This window comes from Acinonyx jubatus, chromosome E1, assembly GCF_027475565.1.
Source record: "Acinonyx jubatus isolate Ajub_Pintada_27869175 chromosome E1, VMU_Ajub_asm_v1.0, whole genome shotgun sequence".
In the NCBI taxonomy this organism is placed as follows: Eukaryota; Metazoa; Chordata; class Mammalia; order Carnivora; family Felidae; genus Acinonyx; species Acinonyx jubatus.
Window position 1 is genome coordinate 17,185,276 of NC_069397.1, and position 20,643 is coordinate 17,205,918.

General features: G+C 51.9%; 1 protein-coding gene and 1 long non-coding RNA gene across 18 annotated transcripts in view; one reads left to right on the forward strand and one right to left on the reverse strand.

The window, feature by feature from the left end:
• Window positions 1-20,643, forward strand: part of MYO18A (myosin XVIIIA) — a 102,168-nt gene that overhangs the window by 26,538 nt on the left and 54,987 nt on the right. The window contains exons 1-2 of one of the 16 annotated variants that reach the window (XM_053212437.1): window positions 16,045-16,184; window positions 18,368-18,418. The exons of 14 other annotated variants lie outside the window; for them this stretch is intronic. In XM_053212437.1, coding sequence (XP_053068412.1) covers window positions 16,137-16,184; window positions 18,368-18,418 — 99 coding nt within the window. In that variant the 5' untranslated portion in view covers window positions 16,045-16,136. Of the gene's footprint in view, window positions 1-10,141; window positions 10,189-16,044; window positions 16,185-18,367; window positions 18,419-20,643 lie in introns of those variants that run through there. One more of the 16 variants, XM_053212441.1, reaches the window with a different exon arrangement.
• On the reverse strand, window positions 408-19,816 carry LOC106983251 (uncharacterized). 2 transcript variants are annotated; one of them, XR_008294319.1, is made up of 3 exons: window positions 16,489-19,816; window positions 10,583-15,787; window positions 408-10,070 (listed from the first exon to the last, which is right to left on the reverse strand). It is a non-coding gene; the product is annotated as an uncharacterized LOC106983251 (long non-coding RNA). The 2 variants fall into 2 exon arrangements; XR_003412655.2 differs by lacking the exon at window positions 16,489-19,816 and having other exon boundaries at window positions 408-3,000; window positions 5,607-10,070; window positions 10,583-14,740.

Below are 20,643 nucleotides of genomic sequence, written 5' to 3' on the forward strand. Positions count from 1 at the left end.
TTGAAAGCAGTCTCCCTGACTTTGAGAATAAGCACCATAGGTTTCCAACTCTCACACCCAGGAAGATCTTACTGATGTTTTATTTAAATCCGTGCGGCTGACCCTTAAGCTGGCTTTCCTTTTTTTCTTCTGGGGAAATAGAGAAGACTTGTCAGTTATGTGAAAAAGAGAACAATAGTTCATTATGCTTATTCTCTCATGTCTGCCAGAGGGGGTGGGGATGGGTATATTGTGTGTGTGGTACGTTTGGTAGACTCAGAAGTTAACCAAGTCTGGGTGGGATTTGGGCAGGGTATGGAGGATTTCCTCAAGGGTGGCCTTGGCCTTGTGGGAGCTTGGCAAAGCAGAGGCAGTTTGGAAATCCCCAGGGGCCAAGAGGAAATCCCCCGCAGCCCAGAGTGCTCCCGGAGCAGCAGACCTACTGGAGTGGTCCCTGCAGGCAGCCAGGATCTGACTCTGAGGGGACAGACTCCTAGTCTTAGCAGAGAGGACAAGCCCAGACGTCACCACTTGGGCTCTGTGCCCTTGAGATGGTGTGGTGTCACCAGGCTCTGAGCAAACCTTTGGGTGGGCTAAGGCAGGGCCTAGGGGACTGCCAAGCCCGAAGCGCAAGTGGTAGTGAGGGTAGTGATCTGGGGCTGCCCCCACCTCCCCGGAATTTCCTAGACTGCTAGTCTCAGACCACTCCCCCGCACACATGTTTAAAGCTTCCCTGGAAGTCTTCTGTTTATTCATGTATTCATCCATTCATCCATTTTATTTCAGCAATAAGCATTTATTGAGTGCCTACTATTTGCAGGGCTGTTTTGGGTTTGGGGAATGGAGCGACGATTAAAACAAAGGCGGCGCTGAGCTCATCACTGCCCCTTCTTGCCTTATCCCTCCAGGATAAAGCGAGAGGCCATCTTGCCGCGGCAGCCCCCTCTGTCTTGAGCTCCCGGGGGACGCCTCTTGGGGGCGTGGCCTGGACGCCAGCCTTGCGGCGTTGAAATCCCGCGTCTTCGGCAGCCAGGGCTGGCGAGAAGGGGGAGGCCGCCCTCTGCCGGTCTCTGGAGGCGCTGCAGGGCGGGTGCGTCCCGGTGCTCTGGATGCATGTGCGCATGTGCACTGGTACGGGGCCTGGCCCCTCCCCCGGCTCCGCCCCTGCGTCTGCCGGCGGCTGGGCTGGGCCGGGAAGCGCGGGCCCAGTGTGGCAGGGGCCTGGGGCTTCCACCAGCCACGACCACCTGGAGGGCAGCAGTGTCTGGGCCCAGCCCTGCACCTTTCCCCACTTCAGGTTACACTTCTCAGCGCTCCTTGCCGTCCCTGTGGCCATCCCTGTTCTTAAAGGGGTTCTGTCCTCTTCCACTTTGGGATCCACTCATCATTGACGTCCAGTAAAATTTCAAAAAAAATTCGTACTTCAGAGACTACCAGGCACTGCCTACCAACACTGTTATTTCATAAAAGAGAAGCCATTTGTTACACACACACACACACACACACACACACACACACTGTAAAAATAAAAGATCATCCTTTCCAGGAGAGAGAAGGCACTGGTGCTGAGGAACTCTGAAACTGCTCTCTGGGGTGCCCCTGGAGTGATGGGGAGCCCTCCTCCCTCAGGAGGCTGGTCCCCTCCAGCTCTAAGGGCTGAGTGCTTGAAACGTGCATGCCCCCTAACTGAGGGGGCTAAATAAGTTCTATTAATGACATTTTATACCTTGCAAATTAGTAATAATACAAGCACTACGTGATAACTATCTACTTGGAGATAGGGTTTATAGACTTTTTTTTAAAAGGAGTTTTTTTTTTTTTAATTTGTTTTCTTTAACATTTATTTATTATTGAGAGACAGAGACAGAGCATGAGCATGGGAGGGGCAGAGAGAGGGGAAGACACAGAATCCGAAGCAGGCTCCAGTCTCTGAGCGGTCAGCACAGAGCCCGATGCGGGGCTCAAACTCACAAACCACAGGACCATGACCTGAGCGGAAGTCAGACGCCTTACCGACTGAGCCACCCAGGCACCCCGGGAGTTTTGGTTTAAAGAACTAGAGAGGCAAATAGGGTCAGATGAGTATTATTTTAGGGTGTTAAATAGAACCTCAGGCCCAGTGTTTTTCAAGCGATCTCCCTCTAAATCAGCCTCCATCAGACATTCCTGTTTTGGACAGTGGCTTCACGCTGTTCTTTTGAAATCTTGACAGCTTGAAACCTTGGAGGCTTTAGATCTTCTTCGCAACCCCTCCCGTCAACTTCGTGCCCATTTCCCATCCTCCCCGGTAGCCACCAAGTCTCTGTCTCGAATCACCCTCTCTTCCCCATCCACTGCCAGAACAGGGCAACCCTCTGCCCATCTTTCTTCTGGCCCTCACCTTGACTTCCAATGGTCTTTCAGCTTTCAGCCTCCTTTGCTTCCCAGCATCCTTCTGTTAGATCAGCATTCGTAAAACACAGTTTGATCATGCCCCTTCTCTCTCCAGAAACCTGCTGTGACTCCTACTGTTTTCCAGGCAGGAGACAGAGTGCAAGGAGCTGGCTCTGGAGTCGGAATGGCTCACCCCGGCCTTACCAATCACTATCTGTGTGGTTTGGGGCAAGTTATTTAACCGCTGTAAGCCTTGCTTTCCCAGCCTGCAGTTCCTCTTTTGCATGGGCAAAAGTTTTGTGAAGAAACTCACCTCCCAGTGTTTTGTGAAGAAAACGAGTAACACTGTCCCTGACTCATGGCTAGTGCTCAGTATGTGTCTGCTTTGTCTTTATGCCGCTTACCTTACTTTTTTCCTCAGGTACAGCCCTTTGAGTTGCAAGTGACAGAGCCCAGCTGACCTGGTTTAAAATGAAGAAATGCATGGGCTCAAACATCTGAAATATGCAGGGGGTAGAACTAGCTATAGGCTCAGTCTTACCTAGAGACTGAAACAGGACCCAGGCCTTTTCTGTCTCTGAGTTCATCTTCCATACTGGCTCCGCCTCAGACAAGTGGTGACAAAATGGCACAGCACCAGGTTCAGGTCTTGTGGGAAAAGAAGTGTGTGACTCAATAATCCCAAACTTTCGTGATATGTCCTTGATACTAATTGGGTTCACATGCCTTCCACAAACCCATCCCTATAGTCTGGGGACATGATACACTCATCGGCCAGACTCAAGTCATATGCTAGGGTAGGTCCCCAAGGGAAAATTAGGGTGCTGTATTCAGAGGTTGGAGGAGTGGACAGTGGGCAGCTGAAAGAATGCCTGTCTACTGTGGCAGATGGGGCTTCTTGATCTGGCCTCACCTACCTTTCCAGCTTTGTCTCTCATCGTTTACCTACGTGTGTCCTACACTTCATCCAAACTTACTGTCTGTTTTCCCAACTCCTTGCCTTCTCTTATTCTACTCCTTTACCCTGAAATTCTCTTCCTCCCTCACCTCCACATTACAGATTTTCTTCTATCTTTCACGGCCCAGCCCCAAGCTGCCCCTAAGCTGTCTGCCTAACTCCCCAACAGGAAAAGGTCTCTGCCTCTGAATTTTCCTAGAACATTATCCACGGTCCTGTTGGAGCGTTGAGCAGATTCTAGATTGAATTATAATTGTTTGGGTACATTTGTTATCTCTTCTTCTGGTCTGTATGTTTGTTGAGGTCAGGAACCATGTCTGCTTTCTCTTGTTGCAATCACTCGCTCAGTTATGTACCAAGCACTAGGTAGGTGCAAGGGACCTAACAATGAACAACACACATATCACCTCTGCCTTAGGAAGCTCACAGTCTAGCTGTGAAGAGACAGAAAAAGAAGCAGGCATCGTGCTTCCCCACAGTGTTCACCTTGAGGTATTACAAGTAATTGCTAGTTGAAAGCCTGAATGGCTTCCTTTGCTCCTCAGAGCCTCCTGGGTAGCCTGGTCCCCCCACCCCTGCTCCCACTGCTCTGCGCCTGGCCCAGCACCAGTAACAGAGCCAAGGACCTTTCACTCACCCCACACGGAGAGCAGAGTCCTTGAAGTTGTTACTCTATCTGGATATCCCTTTTTTCCCTATTGTGTTCTACGAGGTGTATTTCACCAGCACCTTTCACGTCAGTGAGTTAAATCCAGTGGATACTTATCGAACACCTACTGTGTGCCTAGTGCAGGCAGGAGATCTAAAAAGAAGGAGGAAACGGTCCCTGCCGTCCAGGGAGAGAAAACTGAACCATAACCACAGATAGATTACCATTCAAAATATTAGTTTACGCTGTGTAGTTGTGGCATATACACATTAAACTTTAGTAAATTCCAGGGGTGCCTGGGTGGCTCAGTCGGTTAAGCATCCAACTTCAGCTCAGGTCATGATCTCACAGTTGGTGAGTTCGAGCCCTGCATCAGGCTCTGTGTTGACAGCTCAGCTCTGTGCTGACTGTAGTCTAAAATGGAAACATGTATTTTGTGTATTTCTTTTTGTCATAGGCTGTGCATGTATCTGTTTTCCTGCATATACAAAACCATGTGTACTATACTTTGGGAATTTCAAGAGTACTTCTGACTATCTTCTATGTTTGCCTTACAGGCTGGCTTTAGAATCTAACCCCTGTAGTATCTATGTAGGTTCCATTGTATCTCGCAGAGCACCATATTGAGTAGATTGAAGAACCACCCTATGTACATGGTGATATTTAGGTGTAGACAGTACTGTGGTTTTGAAAATAATTTAATCACTGCCTGCAATTTGCCAGGCACAATGCCAGGTGATTTATATGTACTTTTTTTTTAATGTTTGTTTATTTTTGAGGAGGGGGAGGGGCAGAGAGAGAGGGGGATGGAGGAGCCGAAGCAGGCTGCACGCTGTCAGCAGAGAGCCTGATGCAGGGCTTGAACTGATGAATGATGAGATCATGACCTGAGCTGAAGTCAGATGCTTAACCAACTGAGCCACCCAGGCGCCCCTACTATTTTTTTTAACTTTTTTTTAATGTTTATTTTTTGAGAGACAGAGTATGAGTGGGGGAGGAGCAGACAGAGAGGGAGACACAGAATCTGAAGCAGGCTCCAGGCTCCGAGCTGTCAGCACAGAGCCCGATGCAGGGCTCGAACACGTCAACCATGAGATCATGACCTTAGCTGAGGTCAGACGCTTAACTGACTGAGCCACCTAGGTGCCCCTATTTTTTTTTTCTAATTCTCAAAGCAACCCCATAAGGGAGGTATATTCTAAGGCAAAAAAGTGGAAACTCTAAGAAGCTGAGTTTCACTTTCCCTTAGTCAGACAGTGAGAAAGAGGTCGAGCTGGGATTCAGCACCCCTAGGCGTGCCTGGCTGGAAGTGTGTGCTCTTTGCACAGTGTTACCATGCAGGCCTTGGGGTCTGGGGAGGGCTTTATGAAGGAGGTGAGACTCAAGATGGACCTTGACAGATGGGAGGGTTCGGCAAGGTAGAAAGGCATTTACAAGTAAATGCTCTGGTGGTGATGAAGGCAGGGGACCCTGGGAAGATCTGCCTAAGAGAGTGAGAGCAAGGAGTGCTGGGGAGAGGGAGAAAGGGGAAGGAGGCAGGCCAAGGGGTCTGGGGTCGGCTGGCTGGCTGTGGGAGTGACTGTGTGGCCCCCTGGAGTCATAGGGTAGGCTTATGCAGAGTGGGCCAGGCCGGGAGGCAGCACTGACCTTTGGGCATCAGAGAGACTGGTTGTGGCTGTGTGTGAAGCTGAATGGGTTGCCAGGGCCTCAGGATTCCCTCTGAAGAGGTCTGCCCTTGTCCCTGCTCCGAGATGATCTCCATCAGTAACACGAGTCAGCTCACAGACAGAACTGACAGCATCTGGTCATCCGAGCAGAAAAGAGGAGTGATCAACACGTGGTTTCTAACAATTCAGAACAAGACTCTGAGGGTAAAGTGACACCTCAGTCTCCCAGAAGTCATCTTCCAGAGTGTTGCTGAATGGAAGGTGGGCCTAGAAGACCCTCTAGAATGCGTGGGAAAACTCAGACCTTCCCTCACAGGAGAGTGGTCTCTGGTATTCCGTTTGCTCTGCTCTGGGCTCTTTCGTATCAGGCATGGTTATCTAGTTTTCTAGTCTTTGGCAGAAACTGCTTGTTAGAAGGAAGTGAGACTGTTGGGGACAGGCATGCTGACAGGCAGAGTGACAGCTGATGGCCTGACAGGGTAAGGGACAAAAGAACTAAAAAGCAAGTATATGGACACAAAGGGCATCTGGCCTTCCTAACATGGGTGCGGAGCGAGGCCGCAGGCTGACTGCTGTACCCAGGACAGGGTTGGTGCCCTTTGAGAGTGGCCAGGGACATTGGTAGGACAGGAGCCCAGCCGGGAAGTCAAGAGTCATCACAGTGGGGATGATGTGCCCTTCTGTACAGAATGGAAACAGATTGGGTTCAAGAGAGGGAGCTCAGAGTTTGAGATGTTTGAGATGGGTTCAGAGTGTTATTCTTAAGAATCTATAAAATGTGTATTTGTATGATTACAGATAGCAGTAGAATTTAGGAAACTACTCAAAATAGAAAGCATTTTGTGCCTTAAAGGGAATAGTCATCAGTCACCTGGAAATTTTGCTTGGGATGCTTTTCTTTTCTCCCTGCTAGTGATCACAGATAGAGAACAATAGTTAAAACTATTGCAAACTTTTTTTTCAATAAGTTTATTTAAAACTTATGTGTTAGACACTGTTCCTAGAGCTTTGCAAGCAGTAACTCACTTAACGCCTACAATAACCCTGTGTGGTAGGTACAATTATTTTCCCTCCTTGTACAGGTGAAGAAATCAAAGCACAGGGTTAAATTGTATAGCTCACCAGATGGACAAGCCAAGATTGAACCAGGCAGGCTGGCTCTGGAAGTCTCACTATTGACCATGGTACACCATGAAGAATTCCTTTATTTTTATTATTATTATTTTATTTTATTTTATTTCATTTTTTATTTTAATTTTATTTTTTATTTTTGAAATTTATATCCAAATTAGTTAGCATATAGTGCAACAATGATTGCAGGAGTAGATTCCTTAGTGCCCCTTCCCCATTTAGCCCATCCCCCCTCCCACAACCCCTCCCGTAACCCTCAGTTTGTTCTCCATATCTATGAGTCTCTTCTGTTTTGTCCCCCTCCCTGTTTTTATATTATTTTTGTGTCCCTTCCCTTATGTTCATCTGTTTTGTCTCTTAAAGTCCTCGTATGAGTGAAGTCATGTGATTTTTGTCTTTCTCGACTGGCTGATTTCACTGAGCATAATACCCTCCAGTTCCATCCACGTAGTTGCAAATGGCAAGATTTCATTCTTCTTGATTGCCGAGTAATACTCCATTGTATATATATACCATGTCTTCTTCATCCATTCATCCATCGATGGACATTTGGGCTCTTTCCATACTTTGGCTATTGTTGATAGTGCTGCTATAAACATGGGGGTGCATGTGTCCCTTCGAAACAGCACACCTGTATCCTGTGGATAAATGCCTAGTAGTGCAATTGCTGGGTCGTAGGGTAGTTCTATTTTTAGTTTTTTGAGGCACCTCCATACTGTTTTCCAGAGTGGCTGCACCAGCTTGCATTCCCATATTATTATTTCTTTTAATGCTTATTTTTGAGAGAGACTGTGAGCAGGGGAGGGGCAGAGAAAGAGGGAGACACAGAATCCAAAGTAGGCTCCATGCTGTCAGCATAGAGCCTGACGCAGGGCTCAAACCCATGAACCGTGAGATCGTGTCCTGAGCTGAAGTCGGACGCTTACCTGAGTGAGCCACCCAGGCGCCCCATGAATAATTCCTTTAAAACAGTGCTTCTCAGAATCACCTGGAGGGCTGGTTAAAACACAAGTGCTGGGCCACATATCCAGAGTTTTTGATTCAGTAGGTCTTGAGCAGGGCCCAAAAATTTACATATCTAACAAGTTCCTAGGTGATGCTGATGCCGCTGGTCTGGGGACCACACTTTGAGAAACAACCCCTTCTTTATTTTTATATTTTTATTTACTTTTGAGAGAAAGGGAGACAGAGTATGAGTGGGGGAGGGGCAGAGAGAGAGGGGGAAACAGAATCCAAAGAAGGCTCCAGGCTCAGAGCCCGACATAGGGCTTGAACCCACGAACCATGAGATCATGACCTGAGCCAAATGAAGTCGGATGCTTAACCAACTGAGGCACCCTGAGAGACAAACCCTTTCATTCACTGAGACTTCCCCAGTCTCCAACTGACTATGCAAAAGAGTCACTGTGGGCAGAACCTTTGTTTTGCAGGTGAGGGCCTTGGAAGTCACTTGGCTGTGGTCACACAGCTAAGTTGTTCATTCATTCATCCATTTACGCCCTCGGTGATGTTTTTACATGTTTATTTTATTTTTGAGGGCAAGCACAAGCAGGGGAGGGGTGGAGAGAGAGGGGGACCAAGGATCTGAAGCGGGTTCTGTGCTGACAGCAGCAAGCCTGACGTGGGGCTCGAACTCACGAACTGAGAGATGGCCTGAGCTGCAGTTGGACGCTCAAGCCCCCGAGCCACCCAGCCACTCCCACGCACTCAGTGATTGAACGACAGGGAACCTCTGCATCAGGCCTTATGCTGCTTTCAGATTGAGCAGTTCTCAGCCTCAGCTGCATGTAAGAATCACTTGGGGGAACTTTTAAAAATCCTAGTGTCCAGGCCTCCCTCCCGGGCCGATTAAATCAGAAAGTAGGAGGAAAGGGTGGGATTCAGGCATCGATAGTCTCAGAGTCCCACAGGGGATTTCAGTCTGCAGCCCCAGTTGGCACCAATATGTCAAGAAAGCCTAGGGGATGTGAAGATCTCTAACACAGCACATGCCCCAATAGGGCCAGATGATCTCCCTGGGAAGACACAGCAAGCAGTCCCTAGAAAGCAGAGGCACCGGCCCCACGCCCTCATGGCCGTGGGTGACTCCGCTTGTACAGTGTGTGACAGGGAGGAGGCAGAGCAGGCTTTTGTCCTCCCGGGCGGTGCTCACCAACCTTTGCACAGAGAAAGCCATGCTGTTTACAGGACCCACTGGGCACACGAGACTGGCCGGGGTGGCAGGCCTGGGGTCTCCAGCCACTCTGGTTGGACACTGGTTAGGTGATGGCTCTGTTCCAGACCTTCCCAGCACCCCCACCCCACCCCACCCTTTTTTTTTTTTTTTCCTGGAGACAAGCTTCCTTTTTTCTACAGAGCTGACAGCTTCAAAAGGCCTGTCATTGGCTCCTTCTGAACGGCCCCCAGCTCCCATTTCAGCCTCTTGGAAGTTCCCAGCCCTGGTCTGGGCATCCTGTGGCACTAACCAAAGACCAGGGCCAGAGTCCCTCTTCACGAGGAGCCCTGGCTTTTCACCGGCAGCCCTTGCTCATTGGCCAGACACCCACGATTTCCTCTGCCTGCAGGGCTAAGGCCCACCCACCACACCCTCCTCCGTGCCTGCGCAGTCTCTGGCTGTGTGGGGTGAGGGATGTGCACACAGAGAGTGCAGTTGGTTCCTGCACTCAGTCCCCAGTGTATTTACAGCCAGGCAGCGACAGTGGGCCTCAGACTGATCGCATGGGTCTCTACTCCTGCAGGACTTTACAGGATGGCTGCGTGGCTGCTGTTGGGGCACAGTGTGCAGCAGGCCCTGTGTGTTGGATTGGATATGACGTTAGTGGTTTTCTTGGCCTCCGCTGCAGTAATTAGATGGCTGGGGTGAGCCTATGATTTGTGTGTTCTCAAGAACACTGTGCTGTGATTGAGTGTTCATGCATGATGGTGAGTGAGTGAGTGTGTGTGTGTGTGTGTGTGTGTGTGTGTGTGTGTGTGGGTACGCAAATGTGCTTGTCTCATTCCTGGCCTGTGGGGCCGGGGGCTGCAGGTCTCAAATTCCTCTGCTATTTTTAGGGGCCATATCAGCTCAGCTGTCCGGGAGCCGGGTGTGTGTCAGTAGGAAAGTCCCACCCTCCCTGTCCCTTGCCCCTAACCCTCCAACACTGCCTGCCCCCTACCTGTGCCCTCACTCTAATCACCTCCTCTGCCCCTTCCCCACACTGTATCACCCTCTCCATCCCAGCATACCTGGTACCTGCAGTCCTGGTGGCCACTCAGTCCTTCCAACCAACGACAGCCAACCGGCCAGGGTTGGGCAGCTCCGGACGGGAGGGGCCTGGAGAGAGGGAGGGGAACAGGGGCGGGGCTGCAGCCAGTGCTATTTTGAGAAGCTAACGGAGCAGCATCAGAGAGGAGACTCCTAGCTCCGGGTTGCTCCAGGCCAGGCCATGCGGGTGAGTGTCCCTCTGACCCCCCACCCCGGAAACGTCCTAGGCTCCTCATGCCTGTTCCTCATTTATGAAAGGAGGAGGCTTTTTGTTATTTCCCCAGATGTGGCTGAAGGAGGTGGGGCGGGGGGGTGCTGCCTTGGGGCTCCTCTCCCAGCTTCTTGGTGGGGAGGGAATTATCTAGCCCAGGCAGCCTCACAACACCTCAGAGGCGAGGCCCTCCTGGGTCTGACTCATGACTTTGGGAGTTTTGGAGGGGGCACCATTTTCTAAACCTCAGTGTCCTGGGACTGCATCAGCTTGTCCACAGGCTGTGGCACACCTTCCCCACAAACCATTAGTGCTGGAGGCCTTCGTTCCTTGGAACGCTATTTTCTTCCGAGGTCTGGAACCCCAGTACCTTCTAGACACTGGGAAGTCTTGTTCCCTGCTTTGTGTTGCCAGCTTAACCTTCCACCCTTCTTCCTCCTGGTGGACAAGAGAAAGGTGCTGGAGAGGGGTGGTTCTTGGAGTTGTCCGGACGGCCACCAGTGGACTCAGCGTGGCCTTCTGCATTTCTGTGGATCGGACACTTGGAAGGGGCGCAGATGGCATCTCGGGGATGCCCTGACTGTCTGTAGGTCTCTTTCAAGCAGAGATTACTCCAGAAGAGTAAGTTCCTTAAAAAAGCCAGTGAGGCAGACATAGCTGCCTCCCAGTCGTTCCGTTCCCCCAGCGCCACCCCTCCCGGCCACCAAGGGTCAGGTTTTTAGTCGTGTCAGCAGTTGGCAGTGTGTGGGCTGGCCCAGTGCGGTGGTGGGCCCAGAGCCATGTGCCCATGGGCATTCGTATCTCCCTGTGCCCAAGGACTGCCTCGCCCCAGCCACACAACTGGTACCAGTGCTGAGGTGTGTGTGGGTAGCTGGGGTGGGGCCACAGCGACTCCTCACCCTGAGAGGTGGGTGCTTCCTGCCCTAGCTTCCTCCCCACACCACCCCAGCCTGGGTCCCCAGGCCACCAGCACCATGTTGAAGATCTGGGGCCGTGTGTGACGATGGTGAGACAGACAGCAAAAGGCTCCGCAGAGGGGCAGCGAGTGTCCCCAGGGAAGGGAGGCCTCCAGCAGGTCCGGCCGTTGGAGGAGGAAACCCGGGCCCTTCTGCAACTGCAGTGGCAGCAGGAAGCCATTCCAGTGCACCTGCTTCCTCCGGGCTGGCCGGTAGTGACTGCAGGCGCTCGGCTGCTTTCTGTTCCTCCCTGGGGTGGGGGAGGGCTCTCGCTGGAGGCTGGACCAAAGGGGCCAGGGTGTCCCTGCCAAGTTCTTCTCCCCCTCCTCCTTTGGCTGGCAGCATGGCCTTCAGGCCACTCCCCAGAGGGGCCTCGCTCCTCTCAAGCAGCTCTGTGCAAAGCTTGTTTGGGTCATAGTGGAAGGGCAGGTCATCTCTGGAAGCCCCTGCTTTCTACCCCAGCAGTTATTCCGGCAGATGATGTCACGGAAGCTCAACGATGCAGGTGAATCAAGGGAGGTGGGGGCAGGGCTTGCTTCCATTCCTTAAAGTGAGCCTGGGAGGTTCTTGCTGGAGGACGGACCTGGCTGTGAGTTCTGATCTGCGACTCGCTGCCATGAGGCCTTGGCCGTGTCATTTCTGAGCTTCCTTTTGCTCATCTGTAAAGTAAGAATGATACTACTGTCTACTTCAGAGGAATACTGTAGGGGTCAAATGAGATAGTGCATGAAAAGGATTCAGCACGGTACCTGGCACTTAGTACATGCTCAGTAAAGGTTAACTGTTATTACTCTTACTACTGTTCTTTCTTCCCCATGCCCTCATCCTCCCTCTCGTTCTTAGATAAGTAGGTGCTAGGGTGGGATTGGTAGCGAGAGCGTCTCCGGAGAGCTACTCTTTGCTCCTCAGAGTGGGAAAGGAGACAGAGGAGGATGCCATGCCTCTTTCTTCTCCAAATGTGCAAGTTCCCTGGGTCACAGACAGCGGGATCTCCTCTTTCTCTTCCCACTGCCCTTGGGGGCTCCCAGTGTGGGGATATCTGCATGGACACTTGGCCTCGATGTGTTTTCCCAGGCTGGGTATTACATGCCTGTGGGGAGCCTGGGCGGAGGTGGAAAGATTCTCCTGGGGGCATTTGTGCCCCCATTCCTCCCTGTGAGGGGCACAGAGGGTGGTAAGTTAAGGGCTGATGGCCTTCGCAGGTCCATGCAGAGGGTAAAATGCAGCCTGGTCCAGCCCCCTGAGTGTTGGAAGCCTTCCCAGGCTGAGCATAGATGGGTCCCTCAGCACATCTCTTGGATTTCTCCTCTTTGACAAAAATGCTTTCAGCTATTATCTCCTCTGCTTTTTCTTTTTTATTGACTATTTAGCCATCTTTACAATAGAAATAAACAGTAAGTAACAAATACATAACAGAATAAATACCAAATGTCTCCATTGTGTCTAATTTGCAAGACTGTGATGATGACTGTTTGCATACTATTTAGGTTCTAGTTGCTTTGATTGATATTATTTTAGATGGAGTTTTCCCTGTGGTCACATTGATCATGTATTTGTTAGTTTAAGAGGCAACATAATGGCGCATTGTACCTAAGTATCGTAGTTTAGCCAACCCTTCCCTAACTCTGGGCATTTGAGTTATTGCCAACTGGGGGCTGGTATACAGAGTGCTTCTTTAAAAGTCTCTGCATGGGTTTGTGGGTGTTTTTTCTTTCTCTTCCTTTCTTTAAATCGACTTATTGCTTATACCTTCCTTAGATGGGGTGGCTAGGGCCAGAGGATGATGCATTTTATGGCTGTTGTTGCTTGCCAAAGAGCTACTAAGCAATTTCAGAGTGCCCCTGCCCTCCCCTCCCACCCCACGGCATTGAGTGTACACGATCTATTAATTGTTGCTCAGTTTAGAGATTTTACCTCTCTTGTTTTGCCCTCGTCCCTGGGAATCAGGATTGGCAAGTGTTATTCTCCATAGTTTACAGTTGAGGGGAGAAACCAGATGGGAACAAGAAGTTGGCCAAAGATCCCCCGTTGCAGGACTGCCGTGCAGCCAACATTTATTTATTAAGCACCCACAGTATGATGGGTAGAATAGAGTTTGCATCCGCGAAGAAACCACAGTCCAGGGAACGTTGTAGGCGCACAACCTGCTTGTGAATCCCAGGGCCGCCACTTACTGACTTTGGGGTCCTCAGCCAGGTACTTACCCTCTCTATTTCCTTATCCAAAAAGTGGGCTGTTGAGAGGATTAAATAAGGAGACAGTATGAAGCAACTGCCACCGTGCCTGGCTCCTAGCAAGTATTCCGTGAGCATTGGTTTCTCTTCCCTTCCCTCAACGGAAGAAGCCAGAAGTGCCAGAGAGAGTAGTCGGGGAGGTGGTCAGAGCCTCAGAGGGGCAGGATCGTGGCTGGGGTCTCCCTTTGCAAGTCTAGAAACTCTGTTTGGGCACCTGGAACACTAGTGCCCTCCCTGTCCATCCATGCTTTAGCTTGATCCAGACCTCCTGAACACTGACACCGACACAGTACATACACCAGGATGACTCAGCCCCTCAGATCCTGCCTAAGCCAGGGCCAAAGGTGGGCCTCTCAGGGAGCAGCATGGGCCTTGCACTCGGAGCACCTTGGGTTCAAATCTCAGCTCCACCACTGAATGGCTTTGTGACTTAATCTCATTCTGAGTCTTCTTCCTCATTAGTAAAATGAGACTGATGTCATGAGGCTGTTGTAAGACTTATATTTAAAAATACATTTGGGTTCCCGGGTGCCTCAGTCAGTTAAAGTGTCTGACTCGGTTTCGGCTTGGGTCACGATCTCTTAAACACAAGGCAGGTTTAAGCCTTGTATCGGGCTCTACAGTGACAGCGTGGGACCTGCTTGGTGTTCTCTCTCTTTCCCTCTTTCTCTGCTCTTCCCACGTGCTCTCTCCCTCTCTCTCTCTCTCAAAATAAAATAAATAAACCTTAAAATAAATAAGAGTAAAAATATGTGTTAAAGGGGCACCTGGGTGGCTCAGTCGGTTGAGCATCCAACTTTTGGCTCAGGGCACGATCTCATGGTTTGTGGATTCAAGCCCAGTGTTGGCCTCTCTGCTGATAGGCAGAGCCTGCTTAGAATCCTGTGTCTTTCTTTCTCTGCCCCTCCCGCACTTGTGCTCTCTCTCAAAAATAAATAAACATTTTTTTAAAATGTGTTAAATACTTTTACAGGGCCTATCTCATTAGGGTAGGTGTTCCATATTCAGTAATTAATGATGTTGTCAGAAATGGCTGCAGTTCGGGGCGCCTGGGTGTCTCCGTTGATTAAGCGTCTGACTTCGGCTTGAGTCATGATCTCGCGGTTTGTGAGTTCAAGCCCCGCGTCCAGCCCTGTGCTGACAGCTCAGACTCTGGAGCCTACTTTGGATTCTGTGTCTCCCTCTCTCCTGCCCCTGCCCTGCTTGCACTCTGTCTCTCTCTCAAAAGTAAACATTAAAAAAAAAAAAAAAAATTAAAAAAAAAAAAACAAAACAAAAGAAATGGCTGAAGTCCCACGAGGGAGCAGGTCAGGGTTTGTTCCAACCTCTGGCAGTGACCGTCATGGAGACATTGCCTCCGTCTTTGGGGCTGAGTTCCTCATCTGTTATGTATTGGTTAAAGACAGGTTTTTTGGATTCTAAGCAAATCTTTAAAATCTTTAAAATCCAGTGATAAGGAAGGAAGGAGAAATATTCAGGCAGTTCCTTACAAAAGCCACAGAGAGAATTTCATCTGCGGAGAACCCCATCTTTGTGCCTAGAGTGATATTTCTAAGGAAGAGCTGATACAGAGGAACAGGCCCGGGCGTGAATGGACTGGTGTCCTCACAGCCTGGGATGAGTGGACTTCCCCCTGCACACATAGAAAAACTTGAGCAGGAGAGCAAAGAACAAATGAATTAAATAATTAAACAAACTTCACAGCTAGCATATGAACTGGATAGTAAAAGAGACAAGTCGACAAAGCAAGTTAAAAATAATTGTGGGGCGCCTGGGTGGCTCAGTTGGCTGGGCATCCGACTCCTAATCTTGGCTCAGGTCATGATCTCACAGTTTCTGGGATTGAGCCTTGCTTCTGGCTCTGTGCTCACAGTGAGGAGTCTGCTTGGGATTCTCCCTCTCCCTCTCTCTCTGCCCCTCCCTGCTCACATTCTCCCTCTCCCTGTCTCTCTGTCTCTGTCTCTCTCGAAATAAATAAACTTAAAATAAAAATAATAAAGAATATAAATAAAAATAATTAACTGAAAACAAAAAATTCTCCAATTTTTCACTGTTAATTCATGATGAGCAGTAATAAGAACAAACAAGTTCTTGAACTCCACTGAACTGAACGGATTCTTTGAACGAAGCCTCTCTCTGGGCTGAGGCAGATTCTGCCTGTTGATTCTCAAGAGGACCAGTCCTAATTTCTCACCCATAGGTGAAGTGGCTTTGGAATTCTCCAGGTCCCCTTCCTCCAGGCTGGTGATGGCGTGTTGCAGGTAGAAAGCCAAAGTTGCTGCAGTCCTGGGGAAGCTTTGTTAATGCCCTCACAGGCCCGTAACTTCGGTTCACTGAGTTAAGGGCTTGAGTGCCTCTCTTTACCCAGACTCCTAGGGTGCAGACCTGGAAAGGACATCAGCCATTGTCTAGACTGGTCCATCCCCTAATTCTATAGAGAAGCCCAGAGAGGTGAGGTGGCTTATTCAAGGACACACAGCTCCTGAGGGCAGGAAGTTCTAAGTTCTGTACCCCACCTTGCCAGCACTTTCCCCCAGTGCTTTATCCCTCACTCCTCCTCTGACCTTTTGAGCTCTGTAATCTTTCCCCTTTCGTTTCCTCCCCTCTGTCCCCTGTTGCCCACAGTGTTTGTCCTGGCAGGTGGTGGCCTTTAGGAAGACTCCGATTTCCTGAGAGACCCTGCCCACCCTGCCTGTGTCTTCTCTGACCCAGGGGGCAGGCTACCTTCAGCACCATGGCCTTTTCATCAAGGTTCGCCTTCTGGGAGCAAAAGGAAAGTTGGGTCTCAAAATCTTATGCTTTTCCTATGTGCTTGGCATGGCGTGTGCAGGCAGGAGTCTGGCTTGTGGGCAAGGGAGCTTGGGGAGCTAGAGACAGACTGGGGCAGGAGCGTGTATTTGGGGACTGGGGAGAATCGCTCTGCTCTGGATGGGCTTCTGTGCTGAGTCATGCTCCTTCTCTGAGCTCCACCTCTGGTAAGCGGAGCTGCCTTTTGTCCCACTGGTGCCCCTCCAAGTTAACCACCCCACACCCTTCCCATCTGCCTCCCCACCCCCCCCCACCCCCCACGGGCTGCTCTGACTCACCGCTGGGAACGTGGGCCGCTGTGGGGGGCCGCGAGGGATGGCGTTGGTTCTGAGGCTTCTGGAACTGGGTCCCCCCTGGTCTGGGGACTGTGGTGGGTAGAAGGAAAGGAGCCAAGGGTTGGGAGCCAGGCCAGTTGGCTGCCTGGGTTCCAGAGGGTGATTCAGGCTGCCGACCTGGGCGTGCCTTTGTGCTGTGCACAGTCCCCAGCTGGGCAATGACCTGTAACAGACAGAGCCCTTGGTTGGGGGGGCAGTGGGGGAGGCCGTGAGTCAGCCTCAGGCTAAATCCAGAGCTGAGCTCAGAGCTGGGCCTAGTGTCCCAGACCTTTCGGGGGGCGGCCAGTGTTTCCCCCAGTGCCTCACCACTTGGGCGGGACACTTGGGGTCCTAAGCTCGCATCACTGGAGGGAGGACAGAATTGGAGCCGGTGGAGGACACGGAGTGGACTCGGAATCTGGGCCATCCCTGAGCCCAAGCTAATAGCACCGCGTGCAGTAATGAGCTTGTCTGTGTGGTTTGTGAACACTGGCTGCTCCTCTAACCTGTGTGCCCAGGAGCTAATGCATGGTGTGACCTTGGGGGTGTGGGGTGGTGTGAGCGATAGGCACCGGGGGTGGGGGCAGCAGGTGCAGACCCAGTCTCTCCCACTCCCCCTCATTCCCGCTCCACCAGCCCCTCCCTTCCCTTTAATCTGCTCCAGTCCCAATTTCTAAAGTAGTAGAGCGCACTCTGATGAATAATTGCCATTTTCCCCCTGTCCGTAACAGTGTGAGCTAACTTTGAAGCTTCAGCCCATTGAAAATAGCTCGGTAGACAAGTCGCAGCTTTAAAACTTCAGCGGCCATCATGCGGGTCAGTGCCCCTAGGCACTGCTAATTAGAGCTCAAAAGTAGCCAAAGACTCCCCCTCCCCCCAGGGGGACAATTAACATGATTCTGGAAACGTTTCTAAAGATCTTTTCCATCAGGAATTGAGGACTCCTTCCAATGCTTTTACCCCACGGTGCCCGGAAGGAAAGGCATGTTGAAGACGGGTAGAGCTGCTCACAGACCTGCCTTTTTCCCATAGTCCTAAGTGACTGGGGAAAGAAGAGAAACGAAGTCCATGAGGCATTGTCTGAGCTTTTCCCAACTCTGCTCCTGCCCTCTAGCTCCGGGGCTGAGCCCAACCTCCTGGCCAGAACAGCCAGAGCTCAGGCATCTCTCCTTCTAAATTCTGCCCCCAACCTTGGGGTTCCCTCCCTCAGCTGCACGGTTAGCAGTTTTGTGGGTCTGAGGTTGGCAAAATATCTGGCCTCCCTGCCTCTGCCCCATTTCCTGTCCCCAGTCCAAGCTCAGCTGTGTGGCTGGGAAGGCATTCAGGCTCTGGGCCAGGGGCGATCACAGGGACCTGAAAGCAAGTTGGAGCCAGCCTGGTAAGGGCCACCCATTCTACCCCCGTTGGCCCAGTAGGGCTCCTACCCTGGGGTTGTTCCCTCCTTAGTCACTAGGTCAGGAGCCTCTTATTCAGACCACTTGTCGCCTGAGCTGGGAATGACTCTTGCAGTTGAGCATGGGTTGAGTTAGCTGGACCTTTCCGTCCACCCTGTAACCAAGGCCATGATGGCACTCTTCAGACCGCCCAAGTGGGCCACGTGACTGGTGGCCGACGGCAAGGGTACCTGATCCCGCTATTCATTCTTGAAGTTGTCACTGGACAGTTTTGACCGCAGCGCAGGGTATCCGTTGCTCATGTCCCTCACCCCAGTACTCCCAAATGCGCAGGAACTCTGCCTGCTCGGGAGGGAGGGCCCCTCGGATGTTTTCCTCCGGTGCTTTTAATGCTCTTTCCCGCCCTGACCTGCCAGTGACTTCTTTGTCTGCTCCCTCAGGTTAAAGAGGAGGACAAAACTCTGCCGAAGCCTAGCCCCCCTGGCAAGGAGGAAGGGGCTGTAAGTGTTTCTCTGAGCCCCCCGTGCGTGTGCCCGGGTGGGTGTGCCTGCCCGCCTTCGCCTAGTCCGTGAGGCGGTTCCGCGGACCAGGCAGGCGTGGCAGGTGCCCCTTCGTCTCTGGGTGGTCAGAGGGAATGCCACTAAAGGGGCAGAAAGCGCAGCATGTGTGATGCCAACCTCTGGGGTGCGCGAAGGAGATGGGAACACCGAGGCGCTTTGGACACCTCCCCCGGCCCCTCTCTTTAGTTCCTACCTTTAGCTCTGGTTTTCTGGACCCTCTGGGGCTGGAGAGTCCTAGGCGGGCAAACTCTTAGGCTGGGGAGCACCAGAGGAGAGCTCAGCTGTTGGGACTCTTCGTCCTGCTCTGGTGACACAAGACCGGCACAGGGAGGGATTTCACTGCAGCTGTTTTGTCTCTTCCCAAGACCCCGTCAGCTGCTTGGTGCGGGTGACCTGGAGGCAGGCTCCGGCTGCTTGGTGCCCCCAGCTTCTCCCCCAGGTCACTCTGCCTCGAGATAGAGACCCTGAATAAAGCTGGACTCTTTTCAGGCAAGAAAAGAGAGACAGTTCCAGAATAGCCAGGTCTAGAGACGTGTAGTTAGGAGAGGGCCGCTGTCGGCACAGGGGGCAGGAGTGCGGGGGGCCCTGGGGCAGAGCTGGGTCACAAAGCGGATCCTGGCTTCATTACCCCAGATGGTGCCTGTCCCAGTTCCCCCACTTCCTCGGATGGAGGTTTGATTAGCCAGACTCTGTGGCTTCCACCTGATGTGGAATTAATCCTGCCAGGTTAGCCAGTGATTTCAAAGGGGTCTGTTTGAGATATGCTGGGGAGGGGCCCGGGAGTATCCAGATACTCCAGAAAATTACACGTGAAGTGCTTAGAAGACTTCCCGGCACATAATAAACACTGTGTGTTAGCATCATCATTGTCACCATCTTCAGTCAGGGGGATGGGAGGAGAGCCAGAAGAGGGAGGAGAAGGGAGCAGGAGCCGGCAGCCGGGGCTGCTAGCCAGCTCCGCAGTGCCCTGGCATGCCATGGAGCACTCTTGGTCCAAGAGGTTGAGGGAGAGGCACCTTCAAGCCCTCCTCTCCCCACCCCGGCATCAGGGCCTCCCTGTAGCTGAGGCCCGGACTGAGGTTGCTTGGGTCAGCCCTGTTCAGGACGTTTCAGAGGTCTGCCCACTCTGAGTATCTTCCTGCATCCAAGCAGAGATGGCAGCCAGACTTGTAGAGCCCAGGGCCCAGGTATACCCTGGAACCAAGGTCATTGTTTTGCGGAACAGGGACTCAAACATAGCCCATTAGTGGCAGGGCATTGCCGGATCAGCAAGGAGCCCCCAGGTTGACCTTGCTCCCCCAGGCAACGTGGCTGGCTTTGCAGGAAACTCTGCCCTACTATTAGCCAGCCTGGCTTTCCTAGTGGCTGTCCCTTGGGACCGCAGACAGTTCCCACCAGTGTTGGGGGAAGGGTAGGCGCATTAGGCAAAGTGTGCCAGCACACTCCAGGCGGGTGCCAGAGGCTGGGAGGCTGGCTGAGCCAGGGCCCCAGCTCCAAGGCAGAGTGGATCTGTGGTCACTTGAGTGCTTTCCCCTTTGTGGGCCCCAGCTCTCTCCTCTTCATCCTATTACTCTGCGCACACATACCCTGGGAGCCAGGAGGCCTCCAGCCCTTGGGAAGGTGGCAGGAGGAAAGCTGTAGAGACTTGACAGAGCAGCCTGAGGTACAAGCTTCCCCCCGGCCCGCACTGGGTTTCTGCAGCCCTGAGAGTGGGGTGAGGGGTAGACAATGGCCACAAATCAGGGGAGCAGGAGGGAGGCAGCTTGGCATGTCCAGGGGCCAGGAGTTGCTCCCCAACCACTGTTTCTGCTGGGATTGGTAGGTTCTGGGTCTGACGGCCCAGAAAGCACAGTGATTGAAGGACCGGGGACCACAAAGGCAGAAAGCCCCAGAGGGAGGCCCAGGATTGACGGCAGGAATTGGTGGTTTGACCTCTCCATGCTCCATCTCTGCTGTTGTTTGGGCCGCGAGGGAGTGGGCTCACCTGGATTGGGGCTTGGTTGCTGCCCTGACATCGGCCAGTAACTCTGGGACACTTCATGGGCCTCCGGGCACTGTATGCTGGCATCTCACAGCTCTGCGCTAAGGCTACGGATAGACAGCAGGTGACTGCAGTACCTGCTTGTGCTTTGGGGGAGAGAGAAGCCAAACTTTGAGATGCAATT